The sequence below is a fragment of the Hyalella azteca genome, unplaced genomic scaffold (genome assembly GCF_000764305.2).
Source record: "Hyalella azteca isolate HAZT.00-mixed unplaced genomic scaffold, Hazt_2.0.2 contig7276, whole genome shotgun sequence".
NCBI classification, from domain to species: Eukaryota; Metazoa; Arthropoda; class Malacostraca; order Amphipoda; family Hyalellidae; genus Hyalella; species Hyalella azteca.
In genome coordinates this window covers 60,765-85,100 of record NW_025937404.1, presented here as the reverse complement: position 1 = coordinate 85,100, position 24,336 = coordinate 60,765, and the positions used below count along the sequence as shown (strand labels likewise).

The 24,336-nt window shown below is 39.3% G+C and overlaps 1 protein-coding gene across 1 annotated transcript in view; it reads right to left on the bottom strand.

The window, feature by feature from the left end:
• Nucleotides 1–19,509: 19,509 nt before the first annotated feature.
• Nucleotides 19,510–24,336, bottom strand: part of LOC108678150 (aromatic-L-amino-acid decarboxylase-like) — a 7,055-nt gene continuing 2,228 nt past the window's right edge. The window contains 7 exon segments of the mRNA XM_047881190.1: nt 19,510–20,169; nt 20,381–20,418; nt 20,420–20,488; nt 21,705–21,803; nt 22,538–22,639; nt 23,041–23,082; nt 23,085–23,139. Coding sequence (XP_047737146.1) covers nt 20,070–20,169; nt 20,381–20,418; nt 20,420–20,488; nt 21,705–21,803; nt 22,538–22,639; nt 23,041–23,082; nt 23,085–23,139 — 505 coding nt within the window. The 3' untranslated portion in view covers nt 19,510–20,069.

Genomic DNA, 24,336 nt, shown 5'->3' with positions numbered 1-24,336 from the left:
TTACAAATAAATGGTATTTATATGTCATTATTTAGGTTAATTGCAAAGTGTTTGCACTCGTTTGAAAGCTACAAACAAGACGCGTTTAACAAAGCTACTATCAAGGCCTGTCTCTTATACACATCTAGATGTGTATAAGAGACAGGTGTTGGGCATCTCCCCTTGCGGCTTGACCCCACATTGCCCCCCGCCCCCTGGTGGATCCTTTGCCGCTCCAGGGGCCAACAGCTGCCGGCCCCGGGCGAGTCCCCCTTGCGCCACAGGAGGCGAACCACCGAGCAAGGTGCATTTTAGTTAACTTCATCATCATCATCATCATCGATCATCACTACGGCTCATGTACGACTTTGTTACATAATAATTTATTTGTAGCTCCAATGCTGGATGTAAACAATGGATGTAAAATAATTCAGGATGTAAAATAATGCTGTAATTTGATTGATAAAAAATTACTTTTTATAAATTTTCAACAATCCAGCCTTTTCAATCTGTAAGTAAATCAAATTACATCAACGAACTTTATCAATCGTTTTCTACTGGAATCTCCTTCGGGTAGCCATAGCGTGTACAGATTATCTGAACTAGACACACCGTATGGTGCTCAATTGCAGCATTTTTCCATCCAATAAATTAAGGTAACGCCTCTAATTTATGTTGCAGGAACTGTTACCCTACACAACTTTTCACGATGGCCATTTATGAGCCTCGCTTGGAGACGAGATTTGTTGGTGCACCGTTTTGATGAAATGGAGCGTTGGGTACATGAGTCTAATATTAGTAAAAGCTTCTTGAAATTCATAATTTGTGATCATTTGCATCACAAAACATGAAATGCACGAAAACAAACACGAGTGCCATGTAAATAAGGGCTTCATATCATTTAGTTTGGCCAAACGTACGGTTCGCTTTCAATAGAGGAGTCCGGTTGCTAAAAATTGCTCTTTACATATCTTTAATGCTCCAAGTTCCGAGAGAGCTGGTTTGGGCTCCCCATACACAATGAGCATGAAATTTCCTTGGCTGGGTTACTAAAATATAGCAATTGAGATAAGTACAATTTTATTTCAGTTGGTATCACTTCAGAAATATCAGTTTTAAATCCAAATATCTGTAGGTCTCTACCACTTTGCATTAATATTATTATTTCACGTAAGCCAGACATTAATTCGGCTTCATCCGGATTTCACGGATAAGACTTTGAATACATACTAACTTTTCATAATATATAACCATAACCTAAAGCCAGGAAGTTGACTGAAAATTGTATTCTGAAAATCTCCTAGAAGCAATCTTGAGCTAGCTATCGTAGCTAGGAATAGCAAAATTTCATTCACTATAGTGGCCATGAATGATTTCTTAATAATTTTTAATCGGTAAATATCAGAAGGAGAAATATACTTTTAGCAGTAACACTGCATTTGCAGATCAAGCAAAACACTTACACTGAATAAGGTTATGTTAATTTAAACCATTTACATGGAAGCCAGTATGAACAATAACTCGGCAATGCAGTAGTATTAAACATGGCAATCAAATAGCATTTCCTTCCATTGATGGACTAACCGTCATAAACATTTGTGTTCTTCTTGCCGAACATGTGTGTGGTATATGTAAATACTTCTTCTTGCCGAACATGTGTGCGTGGTATATTTAAATACTCTGCATTAATTCCGCAGAGTTTCGAGGCTATTGCTCCTGGAATTTACAGTATTCAAAGCTTAAGGGGAGCGTCTACCCTAGAAAACGAAGAAATTATTTTTTCTGTGTTTTTAATCTCATTTTGTAGGGAGAATTATAACGAAGCGGCTGCAAACAAACCGCGATGAGGTAGTTTTCAGGATTATCTCGTGAGGCCGTTTTTAACTTTCATATAATTAACATTATAAAACTATTGTTTATAAAATTTCTTTGAATAAATTTGTATTAATAGATCATTATTCTCGTTAATTGCAAAGTGTTTTAACCAGTTTGAAAGATACGAACAAGTCGCGTTCAATAAAGCTAATAGCAAGGATGTGTATGTATATAATACTTTTTGAATTAGGCAATTTTGAACTTCTATAAAATTACCATTTTATATAAATAAATATTTCAGGAAAAATCACATTTATAGCTTATGATTCGCAATAAATTGACATGAATGAACTGCCATGCCCTGTAGCTATCAAGTAATTTTGTAGCTTTTTTTTCTTTTTTACGATAAATTTCACTTATTTGACTCCCATGAACAATTAAAATTTCCAAAATACGCCATCTTAAAAATCTCTTATTATTTTGTGGGGGGGGCCGCGGGCAAAAATTTAAAAAAAATTGGGGGTGGGGGCGAAAATTTGGAGGCCCTTCTTTAATGGGGGGAGGCAAAAATTTCGAGAAAAAAATTTAAAATCCCCCTTCAAACACATAGAAATAATAATTTGCAAAAAGTGGTCGGACAATATGGTCTTTACGAATCGAATGATATGTCTCTCGATGTTGTAGCTTCTTAATTGATTGAGGAATTTAAACGGAACCCCCCTTTTTGGCAGTTTTTGAAGAATTTCACGTTTTCTTTAATTTTTTTAATTTACACGAATAAAAAAGTCTAAGATTTCAGTTTTACATGTGTACCAAGTTTCAAAGATGTTGTATTTACTGGCTTGGCTTACATTTGTTTGCATATGACTTATAGTGTTTACTGTTAAATAACAATTATGTTTTTTTTTTATTGAGGTTTCACTTAAATTTCAATCCGCACCCATAAACGTGTCTCTTGATTACGCTGAGCGTTACAGTAAGTGTTACAAAAAATATATGCGTCTCTCCGCTACGCTGCTCGCCAAATCGAAAACGATTAAATTAACACGTTTTGGCTACTCTTCATTTACAATTAAATTCATTGTGATTGTTGTATTTCTTTGTGGCGTTTCTCTATGAAGTATATACTCATCAATTAATGTTTTTTAATATATTGAAAAAGCTTCACTTATGTATCTCTTTATAAAGATTTATATAATAGGAATATAAGTTAAAAAATCGGCTTGCAGTATTTAACAGTCATCGCCTGGTCATCTTGACGTACCATAGCCTCCTAATAACTGACTCTGTGTCACTGCATCTCCCACATTTTACATGCTCTGGAAAGCAGGAGGCTTCGCAGTGTCCGCTGGCATTTGATGCGAGGATGGGCCTAAACTCGGGGTAAAGAGAATGGCGGTGGAATCAGTGTGCGACGAATTTGGAAGAATTTTATTACAAGAAAAAAAATTGCCTTGCTAGTAAAATCCATATAATTGGATGGACAAGTCAATAAACGAGTACTCAAGTTCTCAATTCAGGAATTACGACGGTCGCAGGGGGGAAGACGGCCCGACCAGAGCATGTCAGCTCTCGTGTTCAGATCGAGCAGCGCGATCAAGAAGAGTCTTAAACACTGCTTGCCTCTACGCCTACATTGGCTCTGCTTACCATTAATTAAAGAAGTTACTTGTTTGATCATAAAGCCCGCATAATAATACCCTTTCACATTGGTTTTCATGTTTTTTCGAGAAGCCTTGTACTCGTGATGAATAGATGGACCGTGATGTTATAGCAATGAATAACTGATAAAAAGCTTTGCTCAATAACCTTTTTACTTTTCTCTACATTTCAGTTAACAAACTGCACGATATCAGTCAAAAGTCGTGTTCTCAATACGACCAAAGATCTTTTTATTAACTGCTGAGAGGCGCCTCAATCCAGCTCGGAATTTTAGCTTCCTGCACATATTGCCAATACGCATGGCGCAAAATGCCCTTTCTCGATTCTCGATCATTATTGGCCTCATTGTGCTCGTTCCTGGCGGATTCTGTAATAATTTTTCTCAATAATTGTTATACCGACTGATCTTTGGCGGGAGCCAAATCTATGCTCATTTCCAGACTGCTGAAACAGAAAAGAAAGAACAAGAGTTGTTTGGGCAGGGTGGCCCAGTGGTTACAGTTCAGAGTACCATGATAGGCGCAGAGAGGCGCGGGTTCGATCCCAGCTCGGTGCGACAATTTCTGGTCAGAATCGGCAAGGAGGCCGGGCGGTTAAGCAGAGCAAAATTTAAGCAGTGAGTTGTGCGTTCAAGACCACAACGAGCTGTGAATATTCTGCGATGTTATGAATCGGCTACAGGCCTACGGCCTGATAAACGCTGAAACCGTTATTTTTTATTGATCATCACCATCACGACTGCTAAAATTATCGATCCATGTTGTGCGATTGAAGCTGGTCTGCCACGTTGCGAGCCCCTTCTGGTGTTCTCATTATCAGAAATTTGCTGACCAACTCTCACAACCTCATTAGTTGTCACGAGAGCTTAGCTTCATTCTAAGACAAGTCGGCAGTATAACTGCCGATCCCTCCTGATCAGGATCAAGTACGTTTCATAGATAGATATTTGTTGATAAACACGATTATTTATCTTGGAAAGGGTAATTATGTTTTTCTTAATTGTACTTACATTTTACTACGCATCAATCGGTTTTTCAAATCCGAATGTATTTTGTAACAAAAACAAATTTCCAATGTGTAAGATTAGTCGTACGAATTTATTTCTTTATTTATTGAAATTATTCAATGCTATTTGAGTCAACGGTAAAAAATGAGTTTATAACCTGCCGTTTTTTCATCGATAATTTTCGGATAACCAATCACAAAACAAAGAATTGTACACCTGTACATATAAAGCGTCACGTACACCTGTACATGACGCTTATAGCCTTTATAGGTGTTGTCTGGTTACCACTAGTTGGGGCATCACCAGACGATTATAGATGGTATCTAGTTGATACTAGTTTGGGCACCACCAGACGATTATAGGTGTTGTCTAATTGATACTAGTACGTAGTTGGGGCATCACCAGGCGATTACCTGAGGTGTCTAGTTAACTCTTGTGACAAGAAGCTGTCGAGAAGCTCGTGTTACACCCTCGGGCAGCTGACAGCTGACAATAGCTTTAAAGGGAGCGTCTAGGGTAAAATTTTGGATTTCGGCTTTTCCGGTTTTTAGTCTCCTCTTAAAGCTGACATTCTGATCTATCCAACGGTACCAAAACCATCTCTGTACGTTGATTTATGCGTTCACGACAGATCATGAAAGGGAGGGGTAAAAATGAGAAATCCTAAAAACCCTCGTGTTGCGTTTTAGATATGGTCTTTACGCATCGAATGATATGTTTTTCAATGTTGTAGCTTGAAAATCCTGGGAGGAGATAGATTTCTACGGTACCCCCTTTTTTGGCCGTTTTCTAAGAATTTTACGTTTTCTTTCATTTTTTCGAAAAATTTACACGAACAAAAATGTCTTAGAATTCTATTTTACATATGTGTACCAAGTTTTAGAGTGATCCGTTTGTAAATAGCCGAGATAAATTTTACCCTAGACGCTCCCCTTTATTAACAAGAGTGCGGATTACAGTGAGTGGCTGACTAACATGAGACGTGCCTCTGAGGTGAGGTCAATTCAATCACCAACTGATACTTCTTAATTAACTGAGCGCTAAGATCAATCCGAATTTTGTAAGGCCGCTTCATGACTCTCTGAATTACCTAAGCTTTATTTCGAATTAGTTATAGATCGTGTGTGTCGTACAAGTGATATAATACAGCAATAATTGTCTCAAATTAATAAAAAGTACTCGAAGACAATTTAGTAAATTCCCATTCCTAGCAGCGTCTGTAAATCACGCTCTTTATTCAGACTAATCGAATGACTCATTTAACGTTCTGATATTTGCCGAACTGAAAACTGGAATCACTATCCACATGAAATGTGCCAATATCATGTCAGTGCGGTAAGTTAATAACGTGCCGGGCGCGGAAGCGTGCATGGTTTTTGATTGCAAATGTCTATGAATGCCTAAATAAGCGCGAAATGTCTTCTCGTGATTAGCGCCTATATTGATACGAAACTGAACTCGTTTGAGCTGGTATAGCCCAGAATTTTACCCAGTTCTGGTGAGGCCGCTTATACGACGGTGAACGCTATAAATTGAAAACAGTCAACTCACCTCAATGTCAATGAGAATGTGTAAAGATCGAGCTGAAAATGCTGGAATAAAGGTTTTAAAGACACTCAGAGGCTAGGGAGAGGCTGGAGTACGGTGTGAAGCAAGTTTATTGTTTACAGGTACAGGGCTGGTGATGAACTGAACATTAAAAAAACTTGGCTAACGAAGTTGACGAAAATTGAGCGTATTTCTTTAGTGGATGAAATCAAGAAGTACGGATGGTTGCTACAAATGTTTCGGTGACCAGCTCTATCGTCAGTTAAACACTAAAGCATACGCGTATAATCAAAGGAGCGACCAAATTTCCAATGAAGAGAGTAAACACCTTAAAATTGGATAAAAATTAGAAGGAACGAAATGACCTATCGATTAACGATTTTAAGTTCATACGAACTACAGGCGTTGTAATAAGACTAGGTTTTCGTTTGAAAATATGCATGCGATTCCAAAATCCTCGAATCCGAGATACCAGCAGTGGAAGCGTTATCATGTTGGAGCGGGTGTCCGGAATATTTTACCAAGATCATGTTGAAATTCCTTTGTTTTAATATTCTTGGTTGATGTGCGAGGTAATGGACTACAAAAGACTGTAGAACAAGTGATGGTTGCTCGGCGCCATGTACCATTACAGCCATGATCGTTCATTGCTTCTCAATCGGACAAGCGCAACTTATCACGAGACTCTTCTATCGTCACGACACTCTTCTATAGTCACGACACTCTTCTATCGTCACGACACTCTTCTATAGTCACGACACTCTTCTATAGTCACGGCACTCTTCTATCGTCACGACACTCTTCTATCGTCACGACACTCTTCTATAGTCACCGCACTCTTCTATCGTCACGACACTCTTCTATCGTCACGACACTCTTCTATAGTCACGACTCTCTTCTATCATCACGACACTCGTATATCGTCACGATCGTCTAATATTCTTTGCCTCAAGTTCGGGTGCATATCAAAATCTCATTACAGTTGATGATCGCCACGCACACTGTACAGCAGAAGGCATTATTATAGATCAGACATCTGCAGTATGTCTCGAGTTTCATACAGAAGTGGATCTGTTCGTTTGCGGGCCTTGCATACGCGATCTCATTACAGTTGACGGTGATATAACGCAGAACGAGATTCTTTTAACAGAAGTACTTAACTCTGCCTTTCAAACAGGTGACATATAATCACCCGTTTACTCAACATACCTAAACGTGCGCGGTCCGAGATGTGATTTAAGCTCAACATTTACCTCGAGAATTATCACAGTAACGTCCAAAATTTAGAAATACTGGCGAAATATTCCCACAGTTTTAAACTCAGGCTAGAACCAATCGCGCGAGATGCGGCCGATGCTGCCCCTGCTCTGCCTGCTGGCGGTGGGTGCGGTCAGGGTGGCGAGTCTTGCGTACCGCCTGCACTACCGTGGGGCGACCCTCAGCCCCACCTTCGTCAGGAGCGTCCTACGGGCGGGCAGCGTCGTCAGGGTACGTGAATGTTACATCATCATCCTGAAATTAACATTCGTTGGTAAATAATAATGTAAATTAAAGCTCTGCAAAATTTTGTATGAATTTTATTGTAATACGTTAAGATAAATCGTAATGAACGTGGCCTTAAAAAAATAAGTAAATAGATAACTCAAATTTAACTGTAGTTTTGTTTTAGTTGGACGTCAGATTGCTTGCGTTTATCTGAAGTGTCTCTTCTCTTTCTCCAGCAAATGATTTCTTGTTCAATAAAGTGATTTACGATGCATTTGTTTAAACATTCATTCTCTGGGTGTTTAAATAGGGAGAACGTTTGACATTTCCTGAATAGAAATATAAAATCGTAATGCGGATCAACTTCGTTTTACTTCATCACTGATTAATTTCGCTGTTAGGGGGCGCTTATCGTTCGACAATTGTATGATCCAGTTCTCATGCATGAGTTATTGCTGCAATCTTGAACGCATATGTTTCCGATGGCGGCTACGGTCGTGTTTTCGGAAGATTTTTAATGAATGTGTAATTATTCAAGCAGGTGTACGGCTCACAACTCCTTTATCTTAAATCGGCAAATTTGTGCTGCATTAGCATTATAATTCGGCATTAAATTTGATTGAAGGCCTCAGGATGTATTTTATTAACCAATTTATTGCTTTTTTCAATGAGTATAACCATGAGTATAACCAAAAAAAAAGTAGTGTGTATAACCAATTTTCAATGAATATAACCAAAAAAAGAAAGTTTCCAAATGACATTTTAATATGTTAATGTGAATTAAAATAAACAATCTTTGGCGAATAATATGAAGGTTTATACTTGACTCGAGATCAAAATTGACATAAGGTCAAAAGGTCAAAAATTTGAAGCTCAAAATCTTGAAGGTCAAAAGTTTAAGATTTTGACAAGACTAAAGTGCAAACATTGGGTATTTTGGATACAGCTCGAAAATAAAAACTAAAATTTCTAAGTCCTGATGATTCCTTCGGGTTCCAAGTAGATAACAGGAGACTCGAGTAGTCTCCCTAATACCCAATATTTGCATTTAGTCATTTCGAAATCTCAAAATTTTAAGGCTTACAACACCTTCACCTCGGTTGGCATTGAATAATTTTTATTATAACGTCTTTACTATATTAAAATGTCACTCGAAAATTTTTTCTTGGTCTGCCAACGCCAGCGAAAAATATCATTCAACTCAAAGAAACGAATAATAATAACGAATAATACGAATAATAAAATTTCTAATGTAATTGCTTCTCGAGTTTGTTAGGCAAAAAATCCCCCAAGCAACTGCATAACAATCATCGACCTTGTATAATGCAACAATTTCTGTCAACTTGAACCAATAGTCTGCACGCATGCAGAAGTATATGTTCACAACATATATACATGTGTTGGATAAAATAAGGGAAACAAAAAAAAATTATTTTATTCTGGTGTAAGTTTACCTATTGTGGCATTTAAAGCCTCATTCCCTGAGGTATTGATTCGTACAAATTGTGAATTGTTTCCAAAAGAATTTTAACCCATCCGTCAGTTGAATCCTCTTTAACTCTCTTTCATCTAAACCCAGTTTAACCCTCTTTCGACCTTTTTAGCCCTCTTCAAACGTACACTCGGCCAGAGGTAGCAAATAGAGTAAACTGTGATGCGTCAAAGAAAATCACATTTTCCACTGCTCTGGCGAATAATTGTGAAGTTTTTACACGCTTTGAAGCATTTTTATCTGAGACCGAAGGTTTTTTAATTGCAGCTTTTATAAGAATCCAGAATTCTGCAGCTCCCGCCAAGTAATTTTTAGATAAACTGGGTTCTATAGGTGTCGATTGTGGTTTGCTATAATTTTAAGAGCCGAAGTCTTTTGACAACTACTTTCAGTTTTGACAACTACTTGTCTGAGAGCCGAAGTCTCTCAGGCAACTTAGATTTTCGGCCAGACCTGGGCTTTGCCGAGGACGGGTTTTCCTTCTCTTTCGAAAGAAATAAGTATGTTTGAGATACTACCGGCTGGGACGTGAAGCTAGAGACGTGAAGCATTCGGGAAGTTTCTGTCTCACTAGCGCCTGCCATACGGACACCAACTATTTGGCCTCTTTGAAACTCGGAGAGGCTTGCCATTTTTATCAGCTTTTAACCACAAAAATTTTATGGAAAAATCTGTATAAGCAAAAAATATCAATTAGCAGCACAATATATTAACAATAAAACAATATCCATTAAATATGTCAAGAAAAATGTTTAAATGTTTTATTGTTTAAAATGTGTTCAAAAATGATGATCTCAAAATGTTAGGCGTTACCCTTATTTTGTCCAACTTCTGTACATCTGCATTTGTGTAAAGTATACCGTATATGTTGTGTACATGAAGTTCTGCAAGTACTTTGTTTTGGCTTTCGTAACAGCAAATTAATCAGTTTTGTTCGTTCAGTGCGCACTGTACGCCTCGTCTGCGACTGCCTCAGCGTTCGTTTTCTGTGAGGCCACACCCGACGACTGCATCGTGGCCTCTACTATTTATCCTATGGGGGCCTGGGTCGAAGCAGGGCTCCAATGCACCCTGTACAGCACTGTACCTCAGACACCGCTGGCCAAACCTCGGACTCAGGTGAAAGCCTGCAACCATAGCAAATAATAATATGTTCAATAAAATTAGTTTACAAGCTTCACATTAGCTTTAGCTAAACGTATACACTTAAGATTCAGACTGGTTGAAACTACAATTTAGCAACCAGATGCAATTTCAATCATTATCTGAGTCTCAAGTGAATGCCCAAATCTTAACGTAAAGCTTACGCCTCTACATTACCGTCAAGAAAGAGTTCCCCCCGCCTCCATTAAACGCTTCTACCTAAGCTTCAGGTAGACGTTACCACCTCATCTTCAGGTAGACGCCACCATCTCAGCTTCAGGTAGAAGCCACCATCTCAGCTTCAGGTAGACGCCACATCTCAGCTTCAGGTAGACGTCACCACCTCATCTTCAGGTAGACGCCACCATCTCAGCTTCAGGTAGAAGCCACCATCTCAGCTTCAGGTAGACGCCACCATCTCAGCTTCAGGTAGAAGCCACCATATCAGCTTCAGGTAGATGCCACCATCTCAGCCTCAGGCAGACGCCACCACCTCAGCTTCAGGTAGACGCCACCATCTCAGCTTCAGGTAGACACCACCACCTCAGCTTCAGGTAGACGCCTCCACCTCAGCTTCAGGTAGACGCCACCACCTTAGCTTCAGGTAGACGCCGCCACCTCAGCTTCAGGTAGACGCCACCACCTCAGCTTCAGGTAGACGCCACCACCTCAGCTTCAGGTAGACGCCACCACCTCAGCTTCAGGTAGACGCTACCACCTTAGCTTCAAGTAGACACCACCACCTCAGCTTCAAGTAGACACCACCACCTCAGCTTCAGGTAGACGCCACCACCTCAGCTTCAGGTAGACGCAACCACCCTCAGCTTCAGGTAGACGCCACCACATCAGCTTCAGGTAGACGCCATTCTAGCTTCAAGTAGACGCCTTAATCTTAGCCTCTCCTGCGCATCTGCTTCACCGTCAGATAAGTACCATTATTTGCGTAGGCAACATACCCCGACTTTTAATTTATCTTCATATAAACTTTTCGATAAAAAATTAATGGGCGTCCTTAAATATATAGACCAGGGCTTCGTGGCGCAGAACTTACTGGCTGGTAACGCACGTTCTGTTTGTCATTACCGTGCCTCGTCCGTCATTTTCGTGCCCCGTCCGTCATTACCGTACCCCGGCCCGTCATTACCGTGCCTTTACCGTGCTCCGGTCTGTTATTACCGTGCCCCGGTCCGTTATTACCGTGCCCCGGTCCGTCATTACCGTGCCCCGGTCCATCATTACCTTGCCCCGGTCCATCATTACCTTGCCCCGGTCCGTCATTACCATGCCCCGGTCCGTTATTACCGTGCCCCGGTCCGTTATTACCGTGCCCCGGTCCGTTATTTCCGTGCCCCGGTCCGTCATTGCCGTGTCCGGTCCGTCATTGCCGTGCCTCGGTCCGTCATTACCGTGCCCCGGTCCGTCATTACCGTGCCCCGGTCCGTTATTACCGTGCCCCGGTCCGTCATTACCGTGCCCCGGTCCATCATTACCGTGCCCCGGTCCGTCATTACCTTGCCCCGGTCCATCATTACCTTGCCCGGTCCGTCATTACCGTGCCCCGGTCCATCATTACCTTGCCCCGGTCCGTCATTACCGTGCCCCGGTCCGTCATTACCGTGCCCCGCTCCATCATTACCTTGCCCCGGTCCGTCATTACCGTGCTCCGGTCCGTCATTACCGTGCCCCGATCGTCATTACCGTGCCCGGTCCATCATTAATTACCGTGCCCCGATCCGTCATTACCGTGCCCGGTCCGTCATTACCGTGCCCCGGTCCGTCGTTACCGTGCCCGGTCCGTCATTACCTTGCCCCGATCGTCATTACCGTGCCCGGTCCATCATTAATTATCGTGCCCCGGTCCGTCATTACCGTGCCCCGATCGTCATTACCGTGCCCATCCCCTAAGCAGCGGCATAACAACAGTTTGTTATTCAGGGCACGAAGCAGTTCCGGCTATCCAAGGCCTACACTTCTGTAAGCAGCGTGGCGGCCCTGGGCGCCCAGAACCTCTGCGCGGCCGATGGCCTCCAATTTGCTGTGATCGCAAACGCCGCTGAGCAGAAACAGGTCCTTGCTCAAGTGGGGGCGGGTGAGTAACTTGTTACTGGTCCTAAAATTGTCCATACTTCGTTATTCTCGTGTATTTACTGAGCTTATGAGGTGATTGTAGCTATTTTATATTCCTAAAGACTACATCGTACCGTAGTAATATGTCAGTGGAGGTTTTATACGAATAAAAATTTACTCGTCAAGGGTGCAATGAACTTGATGAACATCAGAGACGGTACTTTGCCGTCTGATTTTACCTAAAACTGACATTATTACGGGTACACTCAACCTACAGCATGGGCAGATGAGTGATCATCCCGAGTGTAGCTGAAGAACAAATTTGATTGTATTCTTTCTAGAGATCAACTCGCGATGTCAATGGAGTTGCCTGGCTTGGTACTGGATGGATTCTACCTACCACTGGGCGGATGGAACTCTGCTCAACCAGAGTCAGGTCACCTTCGCTTACTCAGCTGGCGATTGCTTCTTCCAAGAGCAGTACAACCCTGGGCTCTGGAAAACTTCCTGCTCGCCAGGATGGGTTCCTGTCGTCTGCCAGACATACGTGTGAGTCTTTCACACGAATGTGGAGTCTGCCAGACGAGAGAGGAGTCTGCCAGACGAGAGAGGAGTCTGCCAGACGAGAGAGGAGTCTGCCAGACGAGAGAGGAGTCTGCCAGACGAGAGAGGAGTCTGCCTGACGAGAGAGGAGTCTGCTGACGTACCACCAGACGTATGATTTAGTCGAAAGTTTGTACGAGAAATCTGCTATCTTTTCTGATCGAAGACACAGTTAGATTTCTGCAATACCAATTATTACCGAGTTTGTAATGAGGCGAGTCTTTATAGTACCTCTTTTCGTAATAATAGTTGAGTTGCGCTATCTTTATCTGTGGATTTATGTCTCGTCAGGGCAATATGCCGGAGAAAGGCTGGTTATAGAAGTCAAATTTCATTACCGTCGGACTTAACCGAAAGATCCAACTGTACAATTTAGTAAATTTCTATTAAACTGAAAGATCTAAGTTCAAACACACCATATCTCTCCTTGTTCAAAAATTTCATAGGTTTTTGCATCACTCGCATGCGATTATTATTAATGTTTTCCGGGGTCAGGCTGAGAAAGCAAATCCGGTTGGAGTTTTTCTTCTTACAGTTTATTGCTTGAACTCTAGTCTCTCCTACATTATATGTTGAAAGTTGCGTTTTGCAACAATTTCCTTTTGTGAATTCTTGAATGGGCTTCGAAGAAAGTCTTAGGTACCGATGACTTCCTGCAAAGGTAAGCTACGATGATTATATGATATGAGCCTTGACACCCTCATATACGGATTTCAACCGGCAAGCATGTTGTCCCTCACTTTACTGAAGTGAAGGCGGTATCATTTTCTGCCTTAAATAGCTCAACGTTTCTTAGCCACCATCAACTTCAAAACTTCTCACAAGTTAAGCAGTGTTTGGAATAATAATATTATGTCACGTTTAAATTTTCCACGATTTATTCACGGCTGTTGTATCTGAATAAAAAGGTTTTTTTTTTTTGCAAAATACAATTCCCACAAGGACTACTACACACAGGACATGCATAGCCTATGTCCAGCCTCTGCTAGCAGAGGCGATCGCCTACACTATGAAAATGCTGTTGTTTTAGTGGCATCAACAAATGATATGCCCATAATTGTTTCATACAATAGTATTACAATGTGTGTCTAAAACAACAGCATTTTCATAGTGTAGGCGATCGCCTCTGCTAGCAGAGGCTGGACATAGGCTATGCATGTCCTGTGTGTAGTAGTCCTTGAATTCCCATCAAACCTTTTTCCCTAAACAATGATCCTCATACTAATGCTAAGTCCCAACAAATGTAAATCCCTTAAATTGAAATAAGTAAAGTTAAATCTTTTTCGCCAGCTACTCCTTCATTAGTATGATTTTATTCGGCAATAATCATCCCCAATCGCCGGCCAAAGAGGCAATGGTATAAGCTCAATCCTTAAGTTTCTCGTGACAATCGCACGGTTCCTAGTGACAATTGCACGGTTTCTAGTGGCAATCGCACGGTTTCTAGTGATAATCGCCCGGTATCTAATAATAATCTCCCGGTTTCAACTGACAATCGTACGGTTTCTAGTGATAATCACACTTTTCGCGCGGCTCCATGGAGCCTCGCGACACGTGCAGCTCCTGGTGAATCGTCACCAACAAATCATCAATTAACATCAAACATATATTTTATAAAAATTGGCTGATGGGCAAATAAAATCCCGTCATCTTACTTGGCTCATCTTATTAGTGATTAAATCTTATCCGCAGATTAAAAATCTCGATTACGCTAAATTACTACTCAATTGCTCGTAACCTCGCTCTATTACAATACGTTTGTCATCCATCTTTAATATCTTCGTACTCCGGATTATTCAACTCAGTGTTCGTTGAATTCCATTCACTACGGGATTTTCACAATTCATGAAGTGCTTCGAATACTGCGCGTTTAATTTATTTTGATAAGGTACGAACACCCCCGCAACCTTCAACGCTTCGAGATTCCGCATTGGTAAAAACTAGGCAACGTCTGTTTACCACGAGAACAAACAGCAAAGAGCTACCGTCGAGAACAAAAAAAAATGCTCTGTTAAACTCTCAGAAGCAATCATGAAGCATATCTCTCCCGCGTAACTGTTATTTAAGAATCCAGGCAGGCAAGCAGTTTTAGGATTTGAAATAAAATAAAACAAACTTATTGTTACCTAGACACGTTTCCTAATCGATTGAGCTAACATAACCTATACCTCATCTAGCTCGAAAATCCTGGCCACTTCCTTAACTGCTCATCAAATTCCACATTTCAGGTATCCTGGTTACCCCCGAGTTCTATCTGAACGCTTGCATAACAACTGATCTAAATGTTCTCAATTTAATCAATTCTTTATGAACTTCTTCTTCATCATCGATTTCCTCTAATGCTTCATCTTTCTCAGATAAGGAAGGAAAACCGGAAATTTAAGAATTTAATTCGAGTCTATCAATTTGCCTTTCGCTACTCGAGTGTGAACTTCTTTAACAATTAAATTAAATTTTGCAGGGAACGTGTTTAACGGTATCAAATTTGTCCCTTTGTTATTACAACACTTCTCTTTAACTTCACTTCTTGTTTGCTTATCTGCTACAAATCTTATAATCATTATTTTACACACTTCTACTTGTCCAAAATCAATTGACAGAATAAATAATTTTGAAAATTTAATAAATTTTATATATGAAATTAAACAATTTAAAAAAAATTAATTTGTCTGCTACATACATCTTATAATCGATATTTAACACACTTCTACCTGTCCAATCGATCTGAAATTTTGCACGCTTTTGTAAAGTCAGGGACAATGCATGTATCAATTGACAGAATAAATAATTTTGAAAAATTTAAATTTTTTTAAATGTTAAAAATAAAATTTGAAATTATTTTTTTTAATATTTGATTATAAAATTAGAAATTCATTGTACATGTGTAAAATCGGAGACACTGGATTCTTTAGAAGTGTTGTCTTTGAAAAGAGTAATTTTTAAACGCATATTATTCAATCCTCATTTGTTTATTTTAATTCAATAAGTTTGTGGTTGTTTTATTATCCTAAAAAACATTTAATAATTTCATATTTCATATTTCAAAAATTTATTTGCCTTTGTGTAAAGGCAAATAAATGACACTATGGTACATCCATAGTGTCAGTCATAAGTATCCTACAGAAAACGTAGGTTGCCACTCACTCAATTAAATTTCATTTCGTTAGTGTCAATTTACGTATTTTTAATTTCTTATGTTCATTTTCGATACCGTTTTTATAACATTGTGGTACCTCATTATTATTGCACAGTCGTTCTTCCATAGTATACTGTTACATATTCCGTATTATAATAGTAACGGCGGTGTCAGCTACGTTCATTAGGTCGAATGTAATACGTCGCCGATTCATGACGCAGCAGAAACTTCCCAGCTTGTTGGGATTTGAACACGCAACTCACTGTATCAATTATGCTGAACTTAACCGCCAGGCCGCCTGGTCTATTTTGACCAGAACTCTCACAGGTAACATAACATAACATTGTGATGTCGACGCTGAAGAGTAGGCCTATTGTGACCTGTCGCCCATTCTTGTACTTTTCGTGACTAGTCCACAGGAGATCTTAAAACAGGTCCTAATTCGACCGGATCTTTGTTAAACTGACGATAGTTTGAAATAGATACTAGACCTCAGCAGGGTTCGATTTGGTGCTAGGCATTTCAAGTCTGAACATATATTTTTCCATAGCTCTATCCAGTCTGTTCTTGAACGCGTTTATACTCGGAGCGTCAACGATGCAATCGAGGAGGCTGCTCCACATGTCGGTGGTTCGAAGCGAGAAGAAATGTTGTCGCGTGGATTAAATTAAATTGTTCAGTCAAATTGGCCTAACCATGTTTTATGTCAAGGTTTCCCACTTACATTGAATCTTCTGTTGCAAATTGTCGTCGTACGACTATATATATCAGCTCGAGTCAGTATGTTCTCATCAGGCCATTATCAATTCAACAATTTGTGAAGCAATATGTACCATACAGATAAGCAATCGTAACATGTGCATGTTATCGTTCCAAGCGATCGTATCCATACAGATAAGTGACCTCATAAGGAACCAGTTTGTTAATAAGGCCCCATGGCATGCAGAATAAATAATATCAAATAGCACTAAGGTGAGTACTAATTTTGTACGCGGAAGAAGTTAATTGGTGCATGATGTACAAACTTAGTATAGGTTGGCAGAATTTTTTCTTTCAAGCAGGTTTCATTGAAGACCAGAGAATTTGTTTTATTCGCAATTTTCTTATTAGTTTTTTCAATATATCGAACAATATTTTTAGTTTGTATAAGAAAATTGCGAATAAAACAAATTCTCTGGTCTTCAATGAAACCTGCTTGAAAGATGTACAAACTGTGGAGGATCTCATAAGGACCCGGTTTGTGTTAGGGCCCCAAGGCGTGCAGAACAAGTAAGACCTAATAACTCTTAAGGTGTCTACTAATTTTGTGCGCGGGAGAAGTGATTTGGTGTACAGTCCCTCTCAGAGTGATATGTCCTTTATCATGAATAACTTTAAGCACTTTTATCATTAGTCGGCTTAAATCACAAGTTAACGTAGAATGTGTTTCCATCGTGCTTTGTGTTTAGTAAAATAAAGCGTTTTATGACAAATAGATATCCGAACTCTGTTACTGATGTTGACGGTAGGAAGACTATTTACTGTACTTTCCCTTATTTTAGGACCTCATCTAAAACAATGTCCAGAGAATCGAAAATCTTATTTCAGAATTTTTTTCGAAAGTTAACTTACATATTTTACTTGTAAATGATTTTTAAAATTGTTCCTTCTTCAAAAATAAGGATGTTATTCCTGCCCCGATGCGTTCTAATATGGGTTTCGAATTTAGATGTGCGTGCTGCGCATCAGCATACGTCAGAATTACATTACTTAACTTCTACATCCTGGTTTCTGAACACCCGGCATGAGTTTTTGTTCGGGCCCGCCACTTCCAGGCCTTCTGCTGTGCGCCTTCACGCTGACAAGTGCGATGCGACGGTGTCTGAGAGTGATTTCAAGATCCTCGATCCCTCCGCTGACGGTTCGGATTCAAGAATTTTTAAATCGCTGCATATATTTAAACGGAAACCATATCTTAATAAAGCGTATTTGTTTTTTCTTTTTGGCATGTAAATTCCTGAGTTACTAGCAGCTATAATCAAAGTGGTGCCATGTATAGAATCATGTGATTTAAAATTCTGAATATATATATTTTCTATGATGTTAACGATTTTTAAATTAGTAATAGCTCAACTCGCCTACAGCTCGGGCAATAATGATATTGACAGTAGCAATAGACGAAGACGTTAGTTTAATAGATAAAGAAAGTTATGAATTAAATAAAGACAGTAGAATTAGATTAAGGCAGTTGGAATGATAAAGGTGATAAATAATTTAGCTGTGATCAATCTCTTGTCATGGTGACGTGGCTTGGCAGCCTTGATCTTTGTATCGAAGGATTCCTGAGTTTCTTTTTTGTTAATCTCGTAGGTAAGGTTAACTTAGAAATGCAGTCACGGGACTTAAATCTCAACAACTTTCACAAGACCAAAAACATTTCTCAGAGATCTGGAAGTAAATAACGTACAAAAATTGCTCGCTTTTGTTTGTTTACACATTTCACTCATATTAATATTTCATTAAACACTTGACCGGATTATCGGGTTTCATAAATAGTGTTGTTTCTAAACATGCACTAACTCAAAATTAAATATATTTGCAAGTAATCCTAACTGAAATTGCCATAATTTAAAGTTATAAATCAATCATTCATTGTCAATCATTGTAATATTTAATAGATATATTATTCGCTTAAGAAGCAGGCGGGGTTTAAACTACGATTTACATTCCTTTAAATTCAACTTAAGAGTTTCTTTATAATGCTTCTCTTCGTATTGAAAGTTCTGTAATGAAAGAATTGTTCAGTCATTCTTCTCATTGTAATCTATTCTATTATTTAATTCATTTCTAAGGCATATGCATCACTTCATTTAACCAACGTGCATGTCGCTTGGCTTTATGAATACCGATAACTATAACTTATGTGTTTCTCGGCAAATTTTCACTTAAATTTCAATCTGCGTCAATAAACTTGTCTTTGGTTACACTGAGCGTTAAACTAAATGTTGCAAAAATTACCTCTCTCCGTTACGCTGCGATACACGATCAAATCAAGAGGTATTTTTGGTTCTTCTTCGTTTACAATCAAACTCACTGTATTTGTATTTCTTTAATGCACTTCTTGAATGAAAATACTCGGCAATAAATATTTTTATTGCGTTAAATAAGCTTCACTTTTGCAATTCTTAATAATGATTCCGTTCATATTAACTATCGTACAAATACTGTGTTAATTTTAGTCACACTTCCTTGGCTGGTAACGCAATCAATGTATGCCTTCGATACGCTCCACGTACTGGAAAAGTAAATAAGCTCAGTTTTAGAATGCATAAAAAAATGGGTCTTTTTATTAGGGTCTGTTTAAATAAAATGAGATGCAATTCGTGTGTGTCATGCTTTCGCTCCTTTTTAAATTAACTAATATCAGATTCAGACAGTAGTCTTCGATTCTCATTATTTTAAACAATATTTAGATTTATAATTTAGCTACCTCTTCTAATTACGTATTACTCATTTTCGCATGTGCATTCGTGCATCAAGCGGTTTAGTTGAAAATGTATTTACCCCATTAGTTGATTTTATTCATTTTCATTGGTGATCTTACGCTTATTTGAGAAACGGAATTTTAGTAATTTTTTAGCTACACTTTAGATTCATTAGAAAATGTCCCTTTTCACTCGCGTGTGGTTGTAGTTTGACACAGCTTATCCATTCGAGCTGATAGAAATTTAGACATATCCGATTCTGATGAACGTTCTGTGACTGTCCAACTAATGTGAGGAGCAAATTATATGTTCAATGACACTTTTATTGATAATCTAAGAGCTTGAGGCTAGAGTGACCTTGATAATTTGGGTTGCTTGTGTGTTTGAGAACTTTTGTGTTCCGGTAAGCACGAGTGTTTCACTGTGTCTGAGTGTTCCAGTCAGTTTTTGAAACTACATCAGCTTTTCCTTATAGTTTGTTAACAATAAGTTTGTCATAGCGGTTAATACGTTCATTTGAGTTACATCGTATATTCAAGTTAGATTAAACGTTCTAGTTAGTTCTCTGTTACGTTTCGTTGCAAGGTGGCATAAGTCCTGTTATCATTTCCAAAAACAATGTTGTCAGAGAGGGTTGCGATGACGTCACAGGACCTCCTCCTGCTGAACTCACTCCTCGTCTGCCAGCAGCGCAGATGTCGCGCGTTCGATCGCCTGCCAAGCAAACACCATGTCTTCAGGCTCCGTGAAGCGGGAGCCAACCGCCACCCTGCATCAAATTATGACCAGAGTCTTTACATTTGTATTCCATCGTAGGCTGCTATGATCATACGCGCAACGCGAAAAACAATATGCTGACTATTCGCAAATTATAATTTCTTTACCCGTGTTTTCAGAAATTAGTTGTGAATAATATTATGCCAATTTAAGGTATAAAAGAATATTTCAGAACCATTCATGCACATTGCATTAGGCCTGACCTGAGGAAGTGGACGCCCCGCACCTCGGAAGCGACCAGGGTGGATGTCGCCGTCTTTGTTGATGCGCTGCACCAGGCGCTTGTGGAGCGCGTTCATGTCGCGCGCCGCCTTTAGAAAACAATATTTCCGAGTTACTTATTAGGCTTTTATTTTGTTTAATGTTCGTTGAGGTCACTGCTTTGAATAAAGCAAAATGACGCAATTCTTCACATTCAGTCAAATTGCTGTTTCAAAGTAAGCAATAAATAGTTATAAATAAGTTATCAAATTTTATTGAATAAGGCCGCATTTTGCGACTGTACAAATTTGTTTTGAAAATGGTCGAATTTTTGACATCAAACAGGTTTCCTGGGACTAAGGATATAAGCTTAGTTCTCCATTTCTTCCTATTTTTTTTCCTCTAATCAACTACCGCAGGTATGGTGGTTAAAATTTCCTCCTCAGGAAAAAATGTTTTGAACAAGCGTACTTGCAATTAAACCCTGCGTTCCTTAAAACAATGACTCGCATTAACTGCAGTATTTTGGAAAAATGCCTGACACTTGAGAATCAACGCCCCAGTTGATTTATTGGGTCTGTTTCACTGCCATTAGGTAACCAGAACTTCAATCTAGATTAATTCATTTTCACCGGAAAGAAGGCATCTAGCGCAATAAAATAGCTACTCACTGTTACGTTTCTTCTAAATAATTCACTAATAAAAAATTGCCTTTATATGTGTACTTACAATGATTACGAAAATTTTTTAATTATAGTTTTAATGCGTATACTTGCTTTAAGCACGGTTCTTTGATTACTGGTGAGGGGTACAGCAGTATTACAGAAAAACATCATAGAACCTAAATTCTAGCAGAATAAAGGCTAAATTCAAATATTTTAATAAAATATCTACTTTTCATCGATGAATTTTAGGTTCAGTACTATTTTGTACCCCATTGATAGTCTGCAGGCAGCTTGGTATTATTTGTAAATTGAGGGCTCGAATTTAGGGCTTGAATTTTCCTACCTTAACCCTGAAGCAGACGAGTCCCAGCACCGCGGGGCAGACGGTCTCAAAGACGGGGCAGACGGGGCAGACCGTTTGGCAGACGGTCTGTTTAATTACATTAACTCTCAAAGCCAGTTTTCCTACCTTGACCCTGAAGCAGACAAGTCCCAGCACCGCTGGGCAGACGGTCTCAAAGACGGGGCAGACGGTCTGTTTGGCAGACGGGGCAGACCGTTTGGCAGACGGGGCAGACGGTCTGTTTAATTACATTAACTCTCAAAGCCAGGTTTCCTACCTTAACCCTGAAGCAGACGAGCCCCAGCACCGTGGTCTGACCTTAACCCTGAAGCAGACGAGTCCCAGCACCGCGGGACAGACGGTCTCAAAGCGAGAGTCCTGAAGCACCAGCGCCTCGAACACCGCTGCCAGCGCCACCTGATGCGTTGATGCAATTCCTTTTGTTACTTCATATCAACATTTGATGAATTACTTAGATGAATTACGTAAGAACCACATGAACAAATTGTTAGTTGTTGTCGGAAGAAAAATATCTATCCATTTCAAAGCACGTAGGAATCTATTAGTGTATTAGTCACTTTCCATTTTACTGCGTGGTATATCCATGTGTGCAGGAAAAAACCACAACCAAATTGACAATCAAATTAAGATCAACCTCATTATATTATTAACGAAGTATATTAAGGAGATATAGATCTATCTATTTTTAATGGCATAAATATTCCATTAGTGAATTAATTGTTTTCATTGCACTACGCCGAATATGCGTATACTTCAGTTAGTAAGTATGACGCGTACAACGCCGTTTTCAGTTTCTGCAACAAAGAACCATGGTTCAAGTTTTGTATTGAAATGAATAATGTCCATATTAGAATAAAATAATGCCCTTAAGTTCAATAGTGTGGACTCTTTTAGCATTAACAATTTATGAAGGAATTAGATTCCTTTCTACTCTTATCCAATTTTTTATTAATATAAAATTCTTTTTAAAAAGTCTTAGATAATACAGGAAAATATGCATTTATTTAAAAATGTCTATATTATCTGTATGACAATAACATGGGGAGTTTTCTGAATTTAACTCTACAGACATATATTTTTTTCATCAGAGTACAGAGATTACCAAAGGGAGTTCCCTCTTGACCAAAGACCTCTTTACGGATGTGTCTCTGTAGTCCGTCTCTGCCGTACATGCGCATCACGAACCACAGCTTCAGCGCCCTGAAGCGCCTCGACAGCGGCAGCTGCCAGTGCTGTGGTCAGGGCACGATCATCAGTGGCTTGGATTTTAAACTCAAAAATACAATCAAATGAAATGGCACGTATCGATGTTATAGAATTTCCGCGTCACATTTCCTGCACAGTGTAGGCTGCAAATGCATGTTATTCAACTTACCTGCACTGTGTACATACAGTAGAAACACTACTAGCACGGGGTGAACTTTACTGCTACAGATACCAGTTCGCTTTATACTGTTTGGACTTTTGAACGGTGAGCACATCATCATGACAATCGCCAGCTGGGCTGACACTCACCAGCTGGGCTGACTGACACTCAACAGGTGAGTTGGCAATCACCAGCTGGGCTGGCAATCACCAGCTGGGCTGACACTCACCAGCTGGGCTGACACTCACCAGCTTGACTGAAACTCACCCTGTAATTAGGGGCGTTAGGATCAGCTCGGTGCTGGCGGCGTAGGTATAGATCGGGTCAACGCGGAACGCATCTACGATCTCTTCTGATTTACGAACCCTGGAACAAGTAAAACATTGTTGCCTAAATTGAACGCGTATTTGAAAGTACGAATATTAGTTATATTATGTACTTCGTAATAACAATGAATAGTTACTATGCTAATTGATATAAAAACTATATGCAAAATAATAGCGATAATTAAAATTCAGATTTTATGGACCGTCTGAATTGCATCCAATAAGTTCACAAGGAAGCCTGTAGGCCGATTTATGAGTTTCCAAAGTTTCCTTCCTCCGTAAAATTTTCCATTCAAACATTGAAGCTTTCGCACCACTTGACAGAGAAATAAATACAATAATAATTCAAAAACTTGCAATCAAATCTGTTGCATTAACGCAAATTAATTTTTCGGACACCTACATGTCCGAGAGTAGGTCGCGGAAACAAGTCCTAATGTGTTTACCAACAGACCTAGTTAGCTATTGAGTCCACGAGTCAACATCTGATAGACACGTGATAGATCACGCGATCAAGACCTGTCTCTTATACACATCTAGATGTGTATAAGAGACAGGTCTTATATGTCTCGGCTGTCTATTGGTTACACCGTAGACATCGGATGATTACTTTATGTTGTTGATCGGGCCTCTGATTATGAAAAATTGTATCGTTCGCGCACAAAATTAATATTTTAATAATAACTGTTACATAAATTTGAATCCGTTTGCAAAGTAAGAACCCTAAATTAGAACATAATATGTGACATTTCATGATTATCACCCCCGATTCCTATTACTGCGGCTCATCAGATTATTCTAATCAAATATCAATTAGTAATACGAATTAGAGAAAAGTAAATTATTCAGAGACACTTTATTTGGCAATTTAAGTGTAGAAATAAATGATCGTTTGAAGTAAAAAATAACCTTAACACATAACGAGCACATATAATATATGATAAAAATTATTTGCAAAAAACCTTCATTTTTGTTTATAGCTGCACTGCGCCCAAATGCAAGTGATGGTTTAACCTATGAAGTGAAAGAAGACGAGTTTTATTGATTAAATTTTATGTGTATGATTATAAATATCAGCATGGCAAAGAAGTAATTTTCATGGGACCGAACCAAAGACCTGTAAAGTAAGTCGTTTCTGTTGTAGTGCAGCCAGTAACTTGGCGATGAGATGACGCTATCAACTCGTCGCGTTGGGCTGATCGAACAGTGCAGATAATGTCTCTTATACACATCTAGA